The sequence below is a fragment of the Hylobates moloch genome, unplaced genomic scaffold, assembly GCF_009828535.3.
Source record: "Hylobates moloch isolate HMO894 unplaced genomic scaffold, HMol_V3 SCAFFOLD_22, whole genome shotgun sequence".
In the NCBI taxonomy this organism is placed as follows: Eukaryota; Metazoa; Chordata; class Mammalia; order Primates; family Hylobatidae; genus Hylobates; species Hylobates moloch.
Genome location: NW_026652297.1, coordinates 47799741 through 47815507, shown reverse-complemented (window position 1 = coordinate 47815507; position 15767 = coordinate 47799741). Strand labels below are relative to the sequence as shown.

Here is a 15767-nt window from a genome sequence, read left to right as displayed (position 1 = left end):
GGGCGGCCGGGCAGAGGCGCTCCTCACCTCCCAGACGGGGCGGCCGGGCAGAGGCGCTCCTCACTTCTTCCCAGACGGGGCGGCCGCGCAGAGGCGCTCCTCACTTCCCAGACGGGGCGGCCGGGCAGAGGCACTCCTCACTTCTTCCCAGACGGGGTGGCCGGGCAGAGGCGCTCCTCACTTCCCAGACGGGGCGGCCAGGCAGAGGTGCTCCTCACTTCCCAGACGATGGGTGGCCGGGCAGAGGCGCTCCTCACTTCCCAGATGGGGAGGCCGGGCAGAGGAGCGGCCGAGCAGAGATGCTCCCCACCTCCCAGACGGGGCGGCGGCCCAGCAGGGGCTGCAATCCCAGCACCTTGGTAGGCCAAGGCAGGCGGCTGGGAGGCGGAGGCTGCCGCAAGCCAAGACCACGCCACCTCACTCCAGCCCAGGCAACACCGAGCACCGAGTGAGCAAGAGTGCGTCTGCAGTCCCAGCACCTGGGGAGGCCGTGGCGGGCAGAGCACTCGGGGCTAGGAGCTGGAGAGCAGCGTGGCCAACATGGCGAAACCGCGCCTGCAGCCAAAGGCGAAAAAGGAGGCAGCGGCGGTGGCACGCGCCCGCAGTCCCAGGCAGTTCGTGGAGTGGGGCAGCAGCGAGCCGAGTAGATTGGACGCTGGGCCACAGAGGGAAAAGAAGGAAGGAGGGAGGGAGGGAGGGAGGGAGGGAGGGAAGGAAGGAAGGAAGGAAGGAAGGAAGGAAGGAAGGAAGGAAGAGAGTTTCCATATTTCAACCTGAATATATATAACAGAGGGAAAAAGTACTTACATGGGCCAAGGCAATAATTGGGATTCACAATGATAATTCCTATGCAGATTAACAGGAAACTCCTCCATGCAATCTTCCCTAGCAATCTGAATTTTGAACATCCCCGTTGCAGTATAGAAGTCATTGATAGAAAAATGGAAGATCCCATAATAAATACAAACCTAAAAAGAATCCAGTTATTAACAGGTGGCCATTTCCAATTTTTTTGTCTATATATCAGTAACATTTTATAATATGCTATAAAAGAGAAGCAACCATAATTTGTTTAAAGTAGCCAATTACTGAAATAATACTGAGCTAACAGTAGAGGAAGAGAGCTCAGAATATAGCCCCATGGGGATGGAAGGTTTTTGATAGTGCACCTTCAAGTCCTGTCTTAGGAGAAAATTTCTTTAATATTAAATGGAATTTCCAAGGACAACCCTCCCATTTCGTTATCAAAAAGAAATGATGATTCGATGCCACAATAATGTCTTCAAATAACTAGACATTCACTAGCACACACTCAAAGCCCTTGAAAAACAGACATTTCAATCATTTCTATACACCCTTCTGCGCCTGAAAGAAAAATGAAAGCTTACCTTTTCTCTCTCCATTTAGTCTGAGTCATACACGTTTCTTTTCTTTTCTTTGACCATACTAAATCATCTTTTTTTTTTTTTTTTTGAGACATAGTCTCGCTCTGTTGCCCAGACTGGAGTGCAGTGGCACGATCTCGGCTCACTGCAAGCTCCACCTCCTGGGTTCACGTCATTCTCCCGCCTCAGCCTCCCGAGTAGCTGGGACTACAGGCGCCCACCACCGCACCCGGCTAATTTTTTTTTGTATTTTTAGTAGAGACGGGGTTTCACCGTGTTAGCCAGGATGGTCTCGATCTCCTGACCTCGTGATCCGCCTGCCTCGGCCTCCCAAAGTGCTGGGATTACAGGCATGAGCCACCGTGCCCGGCCCTAAATTATCTCTTTAAAAAAAAAAAAAAAGTTAGAATACTGATTTTTCTAATTACTTGGCAAGGGATCACAGAGATGAAAGTTTGCTCTTGCTGCATTCCTTGGTGTCTCTGGGAAAAACTGAAAGCCTTTCCTCCAAGATCTGGAACTTGACAAGGATGCCTACTTTTCACCACTGTTATTCAACATGGCACTAATAATAAGTACAAAAATAGAGCAGTCAGACAAGAGAAACAAATAAAGTGCATCCAAGTTGGAAAGGAGGAAGTCGAAGTGTCCTTGTTTGCAGATAACATGATCTTATATTTGGAAAAACCTAGACTCCACCAGAAAACTATTAGAACTGATCAACAAATTCAGTAAAGTTGCAGGATACAAAATCAACACGCAAAAATCAGTAGCATTTCTATATGCCAACAGAAAACAATCTGAAAAAGAAATCAGGAAAGGAATTCCATTTCCAATAGCCACAAATAAAATAAAGTACCTCAAAATTAACGTAACCAAAGAAGAGAAGGATTTCTACAATGAAAACTATAAACCACTGATGAAAGAAATTGAAGAGGGCACCAAAAAATGGAAAGAAATTCCATGTTCCTCCATTAGAAAAATTAATATTGTTAAAATGTTCACACTACCTAAAGCAATCTACAGACTCAATGCAATCCCTATCAAAATACCGATAACATTCTTCACTGAAATAGAAAAAAACAATGCTGAAATTTATATGGAACCACAAAAGACCCAGCGTAGCCAAAGTTATCCTGAGCAAGAAGAACAAAACTGGAAGAATCACATTACCTGACTTTAAATTATACCACAGAGCTATAGAAACAAAAACAGCATGGTAGTGGCATAAAAACACACATAGATAGTGGGACAGAATAGAGAACTCAGAGCTAAATCCATATAGCTACAGTGAACTCATTTTCGACAAAAGTGCCAAGAACACTCATTGGAGAAAGGACAGTCTCTTCAAAAAAATGATGCTGGAAAACTGGATATTCATATGCAGAAGAATGAACCTATACCCCTATCTCTCACCATATAAAAAAAAATCAAATCAAAATGGATTAAAGACTTAAACTTAAGACCTCAAACTATGAAACTACTAAGAGAAAACATTGGGGAAACACTCCAGCACACTGGACTAAGTGAAGATTTCTTGATTAACACACCACACAGCACAAGTAACCAAAGCAAAAATGGACAAATGGGATCATATCAAGTAAAAAGCTTCCACACAGAAAAGATAATTAACAAAGTGAAGAGACAACCCCTGGAATGGGAGAAAATATTTGCAAACTCCCCATCAGACAAGCGATTAATAGCCAGAACATATAAGGAGCTCAAACAACCCTATAGGGAATAAAATCTAATAATCCAATTAAAAATGGATTAAAAGACCGGGCTCAGTGGCTCATGCCTGTAACCCTAGCACTTTGGGAGGCCAAGGTGGGCAGATTACCTGAGGTCAGGAGTTCAAGACCAGCCTGGCCAACGTGGTGAAACCTCGTCTCTACTAAAAATACAAAAAAATAGCCAGGTGTGGTGGCGCGCACCTGTAATCCCAGCTACGCTGGAGGCTGAGGCAGGAGAATCGCTGGAACCCAGGAGGCAGAGGTTGCGATGAACCAAGATCATGCCACTGCACTCCCACCTGGGCTACAGAGCAAGACTTCATCTCGAAAAAAAAAAAAAAAAAAAAAAGAGGACAAAAGATCTGAACAGACATTTCTCAAAAGAAGACATCCAAATGGCAAACAGGAATCTGAAACGGTGCTCAACATCATTGATCATCAGAGAAATGCAAGTCAAAGCTACAATGAGATATCATCTTACCCCAGTTAAAATGGTTTTTATCCAAAAGACAGCAATAACCAATGCTGGTGAGGAGGTGGGGAAAAGGGAACCCTTGTACACTGTTGGTGGGAATGTAAATTAGTACAATCACCATGGACAATAGGTTAGAGGTTCCTCAAAAACTAAAAATAGAGGTACCGTATGATCCAGCAATCCCACTGCTGGGTAAATATGCAAAAGAAAGGAAATCAGTATATTGAAGAGATACTCCCATCTTTATTGCAGCACTATTCACAATAGCCAAGATCTGGAAGCAGACTAAGCGTCCATCAACAGACACTTAGAAAGAAAATGTGGTGCATATACACAATGAAGTACTATTCAGCCATAAAAAAGAATGAGATCCTGTCATGTGCAACAGCATGGATGGAACTGGAGGACATTATGTTAAGTGAAATAAGCCATGTGAAGACAAACTTCACATGTTCCAATTATTTGTGGAGCTAAAAATTAAAACAACTGAACTCAGGGCAATAGAAGGATGGACACCAGAAGGGAAGGGTAGTGGGGAGGGAAGGAGGGGGGATGGTTAATGAGTACAAAAATATAGCTGGATGGAATGAATAAGATCAAGTATTTGATAGCATAACAGGGTGACTACAGTCAACAACAATTTACTGTACATTTAAAAATAACTAAAAAATTATAATTGGATTGTTTATCACGAAATGGTAAATGCCAGAGGGGGTGGGTACCCCACTTACCCTGATATGATTATTATACATTGTATGCCTACATCAAAATATCTCATGTTTACCATAATATATAAACTATGTACCCACAAAAATTTAAAATTTGAAATAAAAAATAACAATAATAAGGCTAGTACTACCTGCTAATGAGGGAGCAATGTCACTCAATACACCATAGCAAAGATACAAATTCCACATCACATAGGCAATGTCCCTTCACAAGAATAAGAAGCCACGAATGATCAGAGACAGAATTGAGTTACTCGATTGTTATTTTAAATTTTAGTTTATGACTATCATTGCCCACCTACATATTTATTAGCATTCACTGATACCAATATACTGTAATTCTTTAGGAAATAGGATTTTATAAGTATTTTCAGGATTAATGGGACTGAACTACATGTTCAGAATTTATAATTTCCTACAAGGTTTCAGGATCTGGCATACCATATCTACACTAACAAAATATTCCCTACAAAATCACTTTTTTCTTTTTTTTTTTTTCTGAGATGAAGTCTCGCTCTGTTGCCCAGGCTGGAGTGCAGTGGCATGATCTCTGCTCACCGCAACCCCCGCCTCCTGGGTTCAAGCGATTCTCCTTCCTCAGCCTCCCGAGTAGCTGGGATTACAGGCACGTGCCACTGCACCCGGCTAATTTTTTGTATTTTTAGTAGAGACAGAGTTTCACCATGTTGGCCAGGCTGGTCTTGAACTCCTGACCTCAGGTAATCTGCCTGCCTCGGCCTCCCAAAGTGCTAGGATTACAGGCGTGAGCCACCGTGCCCGGCCCAAAATCACTCTTTTATACACACATGTGTAGGCACTGTGTCAAGTATGAGAACTATCCAGTAACAGGACTTTCGGAAGGACTTCCTAACCACATAACACATGCCCGTCTCAGAGACAGGCTCCAGCATCATCTGAAAAACAGGAGATTGGAGTCAACCCATGGAAGAGAAGAGGGCAGACCGGCAACTCACCACGGGAACACGAGGTCAGCCACTGTCAGCCCTGCAGAACAAGTACAAAGCATAAGCAAAAGGACTCTAGAATACAAATACCTCCTAAATCTAGTGTGGACTTCATTACACACTGGTATAGAAAGTAAGCCCAGGGCAGGCGCAGTGACTCATGCCTGTAATCCCAACACTTTGGGAGGCCGAGGCGAGCAGATCACCTGAGGTCAGGAGTTCAAGACTAGCCTGGCCACCGTGATCAAATCCCGTCTCTACTAAAAATACAAAAATTAGCCAGGCGTGGTGGCGGGCACCTGTAATCCCAGCTACTTGGGAGGCTGAGGCAGGAGAATCACTTGAACCTGGGAGGCAGAGGTTGCAGTGAGCCAAGATCGTACCATTGCACTCCAGCCTGGGTGACAAGAGTGAAACTCCATCTCAAAAAAAAAAAAAAGAAAAAGAAAACTATAGGCCAGGTGTGGTGTGGCTCACACCTGTAATCCCAGCACCTTGGGAGGCTAAGGTGGGAGGATCGCTTGAGCCCAGGAGTTTGAGACCAGCCTGGGCAACAGAGTGAGACACCATCTGTACTAAAAATTGTTTTAAAAAACTAGCCAGGTATGGTGGCACACACCTGTAGTCCCAGCTACTCAGGAGGCTGAGGTGGGAGGATTGCTTGAGCCCAGGAGGTCGAGGCTGTGGTCAGCTATTATCACACCACTGCAATATAGCCTGGGCTACAAAGCAAGACTCTGCCTTTAAAAAAAGAAAGTAAACTCACAAACCCTTCCTTGAGACTCTGCAACCAAGCACTGGGCCTGGCTGGGACACTTCCTATGAACATAACTAGACACGGGAGAACCAAACTAGAAATATGTAGACATATTTGTTAGGTTTAAGAAGCACTAATCCATTCTTAAAGCAACTACCAAGCCAGACTTACAGATAGTATTCACCACCACTCAGACCAATCCTAGTTCAACGCCATCTCAAAAAGGACCATAAGTCCTAGAAGACAGAGCCCCCAAGAGCATGGTGGCTGTATTAGAAGGCATATCTAGAATATGACCATGATCATTTACAACCAAATCCATAACATATTCTGCAGAGTCCCTCAGTCCCACAGCAGGAACTTCTAGAGTCTGTTATTACAGTGAAGCTTTACAGATTCACAGCACACAAAAGGAGGAACAAAACTAAAGGGTTCGCAGAATCATCTGCAGGTCACCCTAGGAGGGAGCAGGAGCTCAGTGGCTCAGAGGAGGCTGCTGGGGCTCATTTCTGGAGTTTCTGGGGAGAATGCTGAGTGATTCTCCTGCCCTGAAGCTCTGTGAAGGACGTATGTAAGCAACATTACTTTTAGGAAATATCTTACCATTCCAACTCGCGTGTTTGAAGTACCAATATTTTCCTCCTCCATAATTGACAAAGACCATGAGTATAAGAGCAATCCTAGAAGAAGCCAACAAAGAGAAGCCTTTCAGCGTTTGCTGTGTGAAAAGGAAGGGCTGAACTGAAGACACATTTATACTCACAAGGTGCAATCATGCAACAATGCAATTCTACTGAGCATTTTCTTACACAAGATGAGACATCAAGGCCAAGAAGTGATTATTTTCTAATCATTGCAATTAGGACCATGCACTGCAGTTAGGACCATTGCCAACGCTGCCAACATGATGTCTTAACCAAAGTTTATACTGCAGTCTTAAACTATATAACTTGAAAACATAGCAAAATATTTCCGATAACTCAGCTTTGTGCTAATTATTTAGATGTCTCAGGTTAAAGAACTCTAGTAGAAGACACACAGCCAGCTGAGTCGGCAAGCTCAGAATTCCAATCTTGGATCCTTTTCTGTCATTAGCCATAAGACCCCAGGCAAGGTTCTCATCAGTAAACTCAGTGTGCTCATCTGTAAAAGAAAGTGCCCTAGCCACGTGACTTTTAAGGAGAATGACGTATTTTACAGCAGCTAACTAGTGCCCAGCATATTTTAGACACTTAATAAATGTTAGTTCCTGTCTATCTGTGACCATCTTATCTCCAAAAGTAGCAATGGAAATCTAAAAGACAGAGTAATAGATTCCAGATGTGCTACTGTTTGAGGCTAACTGTGCAGAATGCTGAGGGTGCTGACCTTAGGTGTCAACAGACTAATTTGGGAGACTCTGTAACCCAAGTGCCTGCAATCAAACCCTGGCTTTCCTATTTGGTACCTGAGTGAGCTTGGGCAAGTTACTTCACTCAGCAGCACAATTTCTTTTATTTTTAATGTGAATCAGGCACATTAAAAGTATATATCTCATAGGATTACTAAGAGATTAAATAAATTAAGACGAGTTAGAACAGTGACTGGCACGTTATGAGAACTCCAGAATTGTTAGCAAGTTTCATTATGATCATATTGTTCTTACTACCTGCTTCCAATCTACCTGCCAGGGCACTCAGGGCTCTGGTGAGACTGGGGCAAAGTTATAGGGTTGTCACTAGAGTTCAGAAGGCTTCAGTATGTAGAAATAAAAGAGCTGATACCTGTGTATTTACTCTTAGCTATACAGTTTTTAAACTTTATTTTCAGATTTCAGTCCTGGCCTTGGTTCTTCTACCAGGGCTATGGGTTTGCTAGCACGAGGGCCTGATACTCAAGTCACTCTGCTAGCAGTGCAGGATCAGCTCTCCCTCTGCCACATGCTGGTGTTTCCTCGCTAGACTAGTGCATCTTCTGAGGCATCAAGCTACTGACTGGACATGGGATACAGTCTGTAGCCCCAAGTAACAACGACTTGCCCAAATAAAAATGCCCTTTGCTCAGCAGACCGCATATCCAAGTGGACACTGGCTCTGGCCTCATCCACTACTCCTCTGTCAACACAGACACTGAGGATCATGATGGTCTTCCAGATTGGAGAGGCTGCAGAGTTTACTTTTATATCCAAGAAATCCTTCCTAGCCTAGAAAGTAAAAGATATGTAAAAGTCCTTACAAGCTAAAAGTGTGTGTATGTACAATTATGTAGTCCTGTGACTACCTGCACCTCTGTGCTACAGGGAGGCCCACATACCCCCTGAAGGTGTCCACGCTGCGGAAGCGGGGTGGCAGGGCAGACAGACGCCACAATGCTGGCTGAACATCACCATCGAGAGAGTCTATCCTGCTGGGAGATCCCAGCTCCTTCAGAAAAAAAGGGAGAAAGATGACAACTCATAATGCTAAGGAGTAAATTTCATTTTGTCATTTTTTGATTTCTTTTTTTGCTTTGTTTTGTTTTTTTTTGTTTGTTTTGTTTTGTTTTTGAGACAGAGTCTCACTCTGTGGCCCAGCCTGGAGTGCAATGGCAAGACCTTGGCTCACTGCAACCTCCACCTCCTGGGGTCAAGCGATTCTCCCGCCTCAGCCTCCTGCGTAGCTGTGATTACAGGCATGCACCACCACGTCCGGCTAATTTTTGTATTTTTAGTAGAGATGGGGTTTCATCATGTTGGTCAGGCTGGTCTCAAACTCCTGACCTCATGATCTGCCTGCCTCAGCCTCCTAAAGTGCTGGGATTACAGACGTGAGTCACCGCAACCGGCATCAATTTTTTATTTCTTTAGGAAAGAATGTGATATAGTAGAAATCTAAAAATAGTTTAGAAAGCTAAAAAATAGTTTTTCTGTAGGTGCAGTGGCTCACACCTGTGATTTCAGCACTCTGGGAGGCCAAGGTGGGCAAATCTCTTGAGCCCAAGAGTTTGAGACCAGCCTGGGCAACATGGTGAAACCCTGTCTCTACAAAAAATACAAAAATTAGCCAGGTGTGGTGGCACACACCTGTAGTCCCAGCTACTTGGGAAGCTGAGGTGGGAAGATCACCTGAGCCCAGGAGGTTGAGGCTGCAGCAAGTCGAGACTACGCCACTGAACTCCAGCCTGGGCAACAGAGTAAGATCCTGTCTCAAAAAATAAAAAAGGTTTTTCTAAACAATACTTGGATTTGCTTTTGTAAAGATCCCATCTAGAGGTCTGGTTTTCTACTTTATCAGCTTTTCCTGCCTTTTACTGAGTTTGCCAGTGGCCATGTTGATAAACGACACCAAAAAAACTAGTCATAAGTGCATCTAGCACAAGCACAGAAGCCAACATCCCCATAAATGAGCCTGAATTTATTAACAAAAATTTAATGACATATTTAAATCATTAGAGGAAGCCATCAGCATTTATAGATTTAATATTGTTGTCTCTTATTTCTTTGTTTTAAGTTTGACACTCTCTACTTAACTGGATTGATTCAACAATGCTGCCTGCAGAGTGAAAAATGTCTCTACCTCAGGTATCCTGATAGAGCAGAACGTTCCAGCGTCACTGAAGCAAGAGAAGGGATGGAGCCCTTCCCAGCAGCTGAAGAGAGGGCTGCTCTCTATTAGGAATACAGGACCTACAACCTGGCCTTCCTCAGTATAAACATAAAACCAGACGATAATGATTAAATAGGAAACTATAAATTCCAAGTTTAGAAAACCACCTGGACAATACACTATGCATCTCATAACTTACAGAATTGATGAGGCGATCAGTTTCTCGAGAACTTATGGCTTTAGAAATCCAATTGTTAAAGTCATCCAAACTGAAAATAAATAAAGGGCTCAATTACTTTATTTTCATTGGCAGAATTTTTTAAATGATTGGATATTATATGGAAATAAAATTAAAGCTCATATTCTATATTACTAAGTAATTAAACATTCTAAAAATTTTTTAACAATATAAAAATAGAAATCACAGTTTTCAGCAGCTCTACTTACAAATGCTCAACTCTGACAGCATAGTTTCCTCATCAATAAAACAGGAATGATGACAGAGCTTTCACTAAAGACTTCAGAAGGTAAATGAGATAACTATTCCCCGTGGCTGGGATTCTCACTAATAATACTATTAAAATTAAAATAGCAAAAAGTTGGAAACAACCAAATTTACTCAAAACAAGGATGACTAAACACAGAATATGACAGCTGTGTGATAGGATGTGATACAGTCATGAAAGCAAAAGGATGTGGGCTCTACCCACACAAAGAAACATTAAGATGAAGACATAAACTATTAGGCCAGGCATGGTGGCTCACGCCTGTAATCCCAGCACTTTGGGGGGCCGAGGTGGATGGATCACTTGAGGTCAGGAGTTCGAGACCAGCCTGGCCAACATGGTGAAACCATGTCTCTACTAAAAATACAAAAATTAGTTGGACGTGGTGGTACACGCCTGTAATCCCAGCTACTCAGGAGGCTGAGGCAGGAGAATTGCTTGAACTCAGGAGGCAGAGGGAAGTTGCAGTGAGCCAAGATCACATCACTGGACTCCAGCCTGGGCAACAGAGCGAGACTCCATCTCAAGAAAAAAAAAAAAAAAAAAGATAAAACTATTAAATACAAAAAGCAAAAACCTAACATTTACATTCAATTACAAACAAAAATGCACATGTGCACACTGGGAAAACTTGAAAGCAACTTTGGGGTGATTCAAATAGTTAATGTACTGGGTTCTTTTTTAATATGGTTGCTTTAATTCAAAAAGATCCAGGCTGGGTGCGGTGGCTCACGCCTGTAATCCCAACACTTTGGGAGGCCGAGACGGGCGGATCACGAGGTTAGGAGATCAAGACCACCCTGGCTAAGACAGTGAAACCCTGTCTTTACTAAAAATACAAAAAAATTAGCCAGGCATGGTGGCGGACACCTGCAGTCCCAGCTACTCTGGAGGCTGAGGTAGGAGAATGGTGTGAACCCGGGAGGCAGAGCTTGGAGTGAGCTGAGATGGTGCCACCACACTCCAGCCTGGGTGACACAGCAAGACTCTGTCTCAAAAAAAAAAAAAAAAAGAAAGAAAGAAAAGAAAGATATCCAGATAACATTAAATTGATTTACATGACTAACGAAAGATAAATATATTAACTGGTTTTTCTTTAAAATGAGATTTCTACCTGGGAAAAAATCTTTTGAAAAGTATACCCTACCCTGGCATAAACAAATTATCCAGTGCATAGAATTTTTTCCCCTTTTATTTTTTGGTCATGAACAGTTATACAAAAGCAGAGAAACCAGTACAGGTATAGCTCGAGACACTGCAGGCTTGGTCCCAGACCACCACAATAAGGCCAATATCACAATACAGTGACTCACACAAATTTTCTGTGACCCAGTGTATATAGAAGTTATATATTACACTATACTATAGTCTATTAAGTGTGCAATACCATTATGCACAAAAAGACAGTTTACATACCTTAATTTAAAAATGTATTGCTAATAAAAAGTTCATGATTATCTGAGCCTTCAGCAACTCCTAATCTTTCTGCTGGTGGAAGATCTGGCCTCCATGTTGGTGGCTGCTGAGTGGTCAGGGTGGTGGCTGCCGAAGGTTGAGGTGGCTGTGGCAATTTCCAAAATCAAGACAATACAGTTTGCCACAGACTTTTCCTTTCACGGAAGATTTCTCTGTAGCATGTGATGCTGTTTGATAGCATTTTACCCACAGTTAGACCTTCTTTCAAAATTAAGAGTCAATCCTCTCAAACTCTGCCTCTGCTCTACCAACTACGTTTATGTGATATTCTAAATCCTTTGTTGTCATCTCAGCAATGTTCACAACGTGGTTACCAGGAGTAGATTCCATCTTGAGAAACCACTTCCTTTGCTCATCTATAAGAAGCAACTCCTTGTCTGATCAAGTATTGTCATGAGATTGCAGCAATTCAGTCACGTCTTCAGGCTTCACTTCTAATTCTAGTTTTCTTTATTTCCACCACATCTGCAGTTATTTCCTCCACTGAAGTCTTAAACCCCCCGAGTCATCCATGAGGGCTGGAATCAACTTCCTCCAAACTCCTGTTAACGTTGATAATTTTACTTCCTCTCATGAATCACAAATTTCTTAATGGCATCTACAATGGTGAATCCTTTCCAGAAGGTTTTCAATGGACTTTGCCCAGATTCATTAGAGAAATCATTATCTATGGCAGCTATACAGCTTTATAAAAACCTATTTTTTAAATAGTAAGACTTGAAAATCACTATTACTCCTTGATCCATGGGCTGCAGAATGGATATCGTGTTGCAGGCATGAAAACAACATTCATCTGCTTGTACATCTCCATTGGAGCTCTTGGGTGACTTGCTGCATTGTCAATGACCAACAATATTTTGAAAAAAATATTCTTTTCTGAACAGTAGGTCTCAACAGTGGGCTTAAAATAGTCAGTAAGCCAAGCTGTAAACAGACGTGCTGTCATCCAGGCTTTACTGTTCCATTTATTGAGCACAGGCAGAGAAGATTTAGCATAATTCTTAAGGGCCCTAGGATTTCCAGAATGGTAAATGAGCATTGGCTTCAACTTAAAGTCACCAGTTGCGTTAGCTCCTAACAAGAGAGTCAGCCTGTCCTGTGAAGCTTTGAATTCTCCTTCCTGGCTATTAAAAGGCTTAGATGGCATCTTCTTCCAATAGAAGGCTGTTTCATCTGCATGGAAACTGTGTTGTTAGTGTAGCCACTTTCATCAATTATCTTAGCTGGATCTTCTGGATAACTTGCTGCAGCTTCTCTATCAGCACTTGCTGCTTCACCTTGCATTTTTATGTTATGGAGATGGCTTCCTTCCTTAAACCTCCTGAACCAACCTCTGCTAGTTTCCAACTTTTCTTCTGCAGGTTCCTCACTTCTCTTAGTCTCCACAGAACTGAAAAGAGCTAGGGCCTTGCTCTGGATTAGGCTTTGGCTTAAGGGAATAGTTTGATCCTCTATCCAGACCATTCAAACTTTCTCCATATCAGCAGTAAGGCTGTTTCATTTTCTTCTTTTTCTTTTTTTTTCTTTTTGAGACACAGTCTAGCTCCTTTGCCTAGGCTGGAGTACAGCAGAGCAATCTCAGCTCACTGCAACTTCTGACTCCCGGGTTCAAGCAATTCTCCTGCCTCAGGCTCCAGAGTAGCTGGGACTACAGGCATGCAACACCATGCCCAGCTAATTTTGCGTTTTTAGTAGAGATGGGGTTTTGCCATGTTGGCCAGGCTGGTCTCGAATTCCTAGCTTCAAGCAATCATCTGGCCTCAGGCTCCCAAAGTGCTGGGATTACAGGTGTGAGCCACTAAGCCCAGCTTGTTTCACTTTCTTATCATTTGTGTCTTCCCTGGAGTAGCACATTTAATTTTCTTCAAGAACTTTCACAACTTGGCTAACTGTTGGGCACAAGAGGCCTACCTTTCAGCCTATCGTGGCTCTCGACATGCCTTTCTGACTAAGCTTAATCATTTCTAGCTTTTGATTTAAAGTGAGAGACATGCAACTCTTTCTTTTACTCAAACACTTAGAAGCCATTGTAGGGTAATTAATTAGCCTAATTTCAATATTGTTGAATCTGAAAGAATAGAGAAGCCCAAAGAGAGGGAGAGAAATGGGGGAACAGTCAGTGGGTGGAACAGTCAGAATACACTCAATACTGATTAAGTTCACCATCTTATACAGGCAGGGTTGATGGCATTCCAAAACAATTACAGTAGGAACATTAAAGTTCATTGATCACAGATCACCATAACAGATATAATAGTATGAAGAAGTTTGAAATATTGTAACGATTACCAAAATGCAATGCAAAGACAAGATGTGAGCACCTGCTGTCGGAAAAATGGTGCCAACAGAATTACTCAATGCAAGCCTGGGCAACACAGTGAGAACCTCATCTCTACTAAAAAAAAAAAAAAAAAAAAAAAATTATCATGGTGGCACATGCCTCTAGTCCCAGCTACTTGGGAGGCTGAGATGGGAGGACTGCTTGTGCCTGGGAGGTCAATAAGATCAATAAGTGTTGAGTATGTTCTGACTGTTCCTCCATCTCCCTCCCTCTCTTTGGGCCTCTCTATTCATTCAGATACAACAGTATTGAAATTAGGCCAATTATAATTACCCTACAATGGCTTCTAAGCGTTTGAGTAAAAGAAAGAGTTGCATGTCTCTCACTTTACTTTTTATTTTTTGAGATGGAGTCTCACTCTGTCACCCAGGCTGGAGTACAGTGGCGCCATCTCGGCCCACTGCAAACCTCCACTTCCTGGGTTCAAGCAATTCTCCTGCCTCAGCCTCCCGAGTACCTGGGATTACAAGCATGCGCCACCACGTCCAGCTAATTTTTCTATTTTTAGTAGAGATGGGGGTTTCACCATGTTGGCCAGGCTGGTCTCGAACTCCTGAGTTCAAGCGATCCACCTGCCTAGGCCCCCCAAAGTGCTAGGATTACAGGTGTGAGCCACAGTGTCCAGCTGCATGTCTCTCACTTTAAATCAAAAGGCTGCAATGTGGGAGGTCAAGGCTGCAGTGAGCTGTGGTGGCACTACTGCTCTCCAACTTGGGAAACAGAATGAGACCACGTCTCAAAAAAAAAAGAATTGCTGGATGCAGGGTTGCCATGAACCTTCAATTTGTAAAACATGCAATATCTGTGAAGTGCAATAAAGCAAAGCACAGTAACACAGGGTTTGCCTGAATAATGGACCTCCATCATCCAGCTTCAACAAGTGTCTACACATGGCCAATCTTACTTCATATATCCTCCCACCCACTGTCCCTCATTCCTGCCTCGGATTGTTTTATAGAAAATCCTAGACATCATATCATTTCATGCAAAAACAATTTAGCATGTATCTCTAATGGATACGGACTATTTTTATTTCTAAACATAATCACAATACCCTTATCACATTTTTAAATGTTAGCAGCAATTCCTTAATATCATCAGAGCCAGTTCAGTTTCCCTGTCTCATAACATGTTTTTATAGTTCAGTGGTTCAATTCAGTATCCAAATATGATCCACATGCCCAGCATACATTTGCAATTTCTCTTTTTCCCTCACAACTCAACTCTGATTTCTAGTTTATTCAACATGGATAACATCACCATCACATGCAAAATGTTAAAATAGACACATCTAAAGAAGGGTGGCCAGGCGTGGTGGCTCATGCCTGTAATCCCAGCACTTTGGGAGGCAGAGGCAGGTGGATCACAAGATCAGGAGTTCAAGACCAGCTTGGCCAAGATGCTGAAACCTCATCTCTACTAAAAATTAGCTGGGCATGGTGTCACATGCCTGTAATCCCAGCTATTTGGAAGGCTGAGGCAGAGAATTTCTTAAAACCCGGAGGCAGAGGTTGCAGCGAGCAGAGATCGCGCCACTGCACTCCAGCCTGCGTGACAGAGTGAGACTCCATCTCAAAAAATAAAAAATAAAAAACAAAAGGGTGAAAAGGAGAAGTTAAGATTTTTAAAAATAAAACGAAAATACTTAATTTTCTTGTTCATGCCTGTTGCCTAAGTGAAAAAGAGAAGGGCTCTTTATTCTCTCGACTTTTTCTGGTTGTTTTTTGGCTCACAGTCATCTGAACCTCCCTGGGTATGTTGGGAAGCGAGGGGGCAAGGAATAAGGGACTCCTGCTTTGTCAAGAAGAGCATTCTGCCTGCAGGCTGGAAGGGCAGCA

At 42.8% G+C, this 15767-nt stretch overlaps 1 protein-coding gene across 6 annotated transcripts in view; it reads right to left on the bottom strand.

Moving 5' to 3' along the window:
* HGSNAT (heparan-alpha-glucosaminide N-acetyltransferase) overlaps positions 1-15767 on the bottom strand; it is a 79593-nt gene that overhangs the window by 21806 nt on the left and 42020 nt on the right. For 5 of the 6 annotated variants that reach the window (XM_032144457.2, XM_058433759.1, XM_032144459.2 and 2 more), the window contains 5 exons: positions 9806-9875; positions 8336-8445; positions 6647-6723; positions 5296-5326; positions 808-968 (listed from right to left, as the gene is read on the bottom strand). In XM_032144457.2, the coding sequence (XP_032000348.1) occupies positions 808-968; positions 5296-5326; positions 6647-6723; positions 8336-8445; positions 9806-9875 (449 nt within the window). Of the gene's footprint in view, positions 1-807; positions 969-5295; positions 5327-6646; positions 6724-8335; positions 8446-9805; positions 9876-15767 lie in introns of those variants that run through there. The other variant, XM_058433761.1, reaches the window with a different exon arrangement.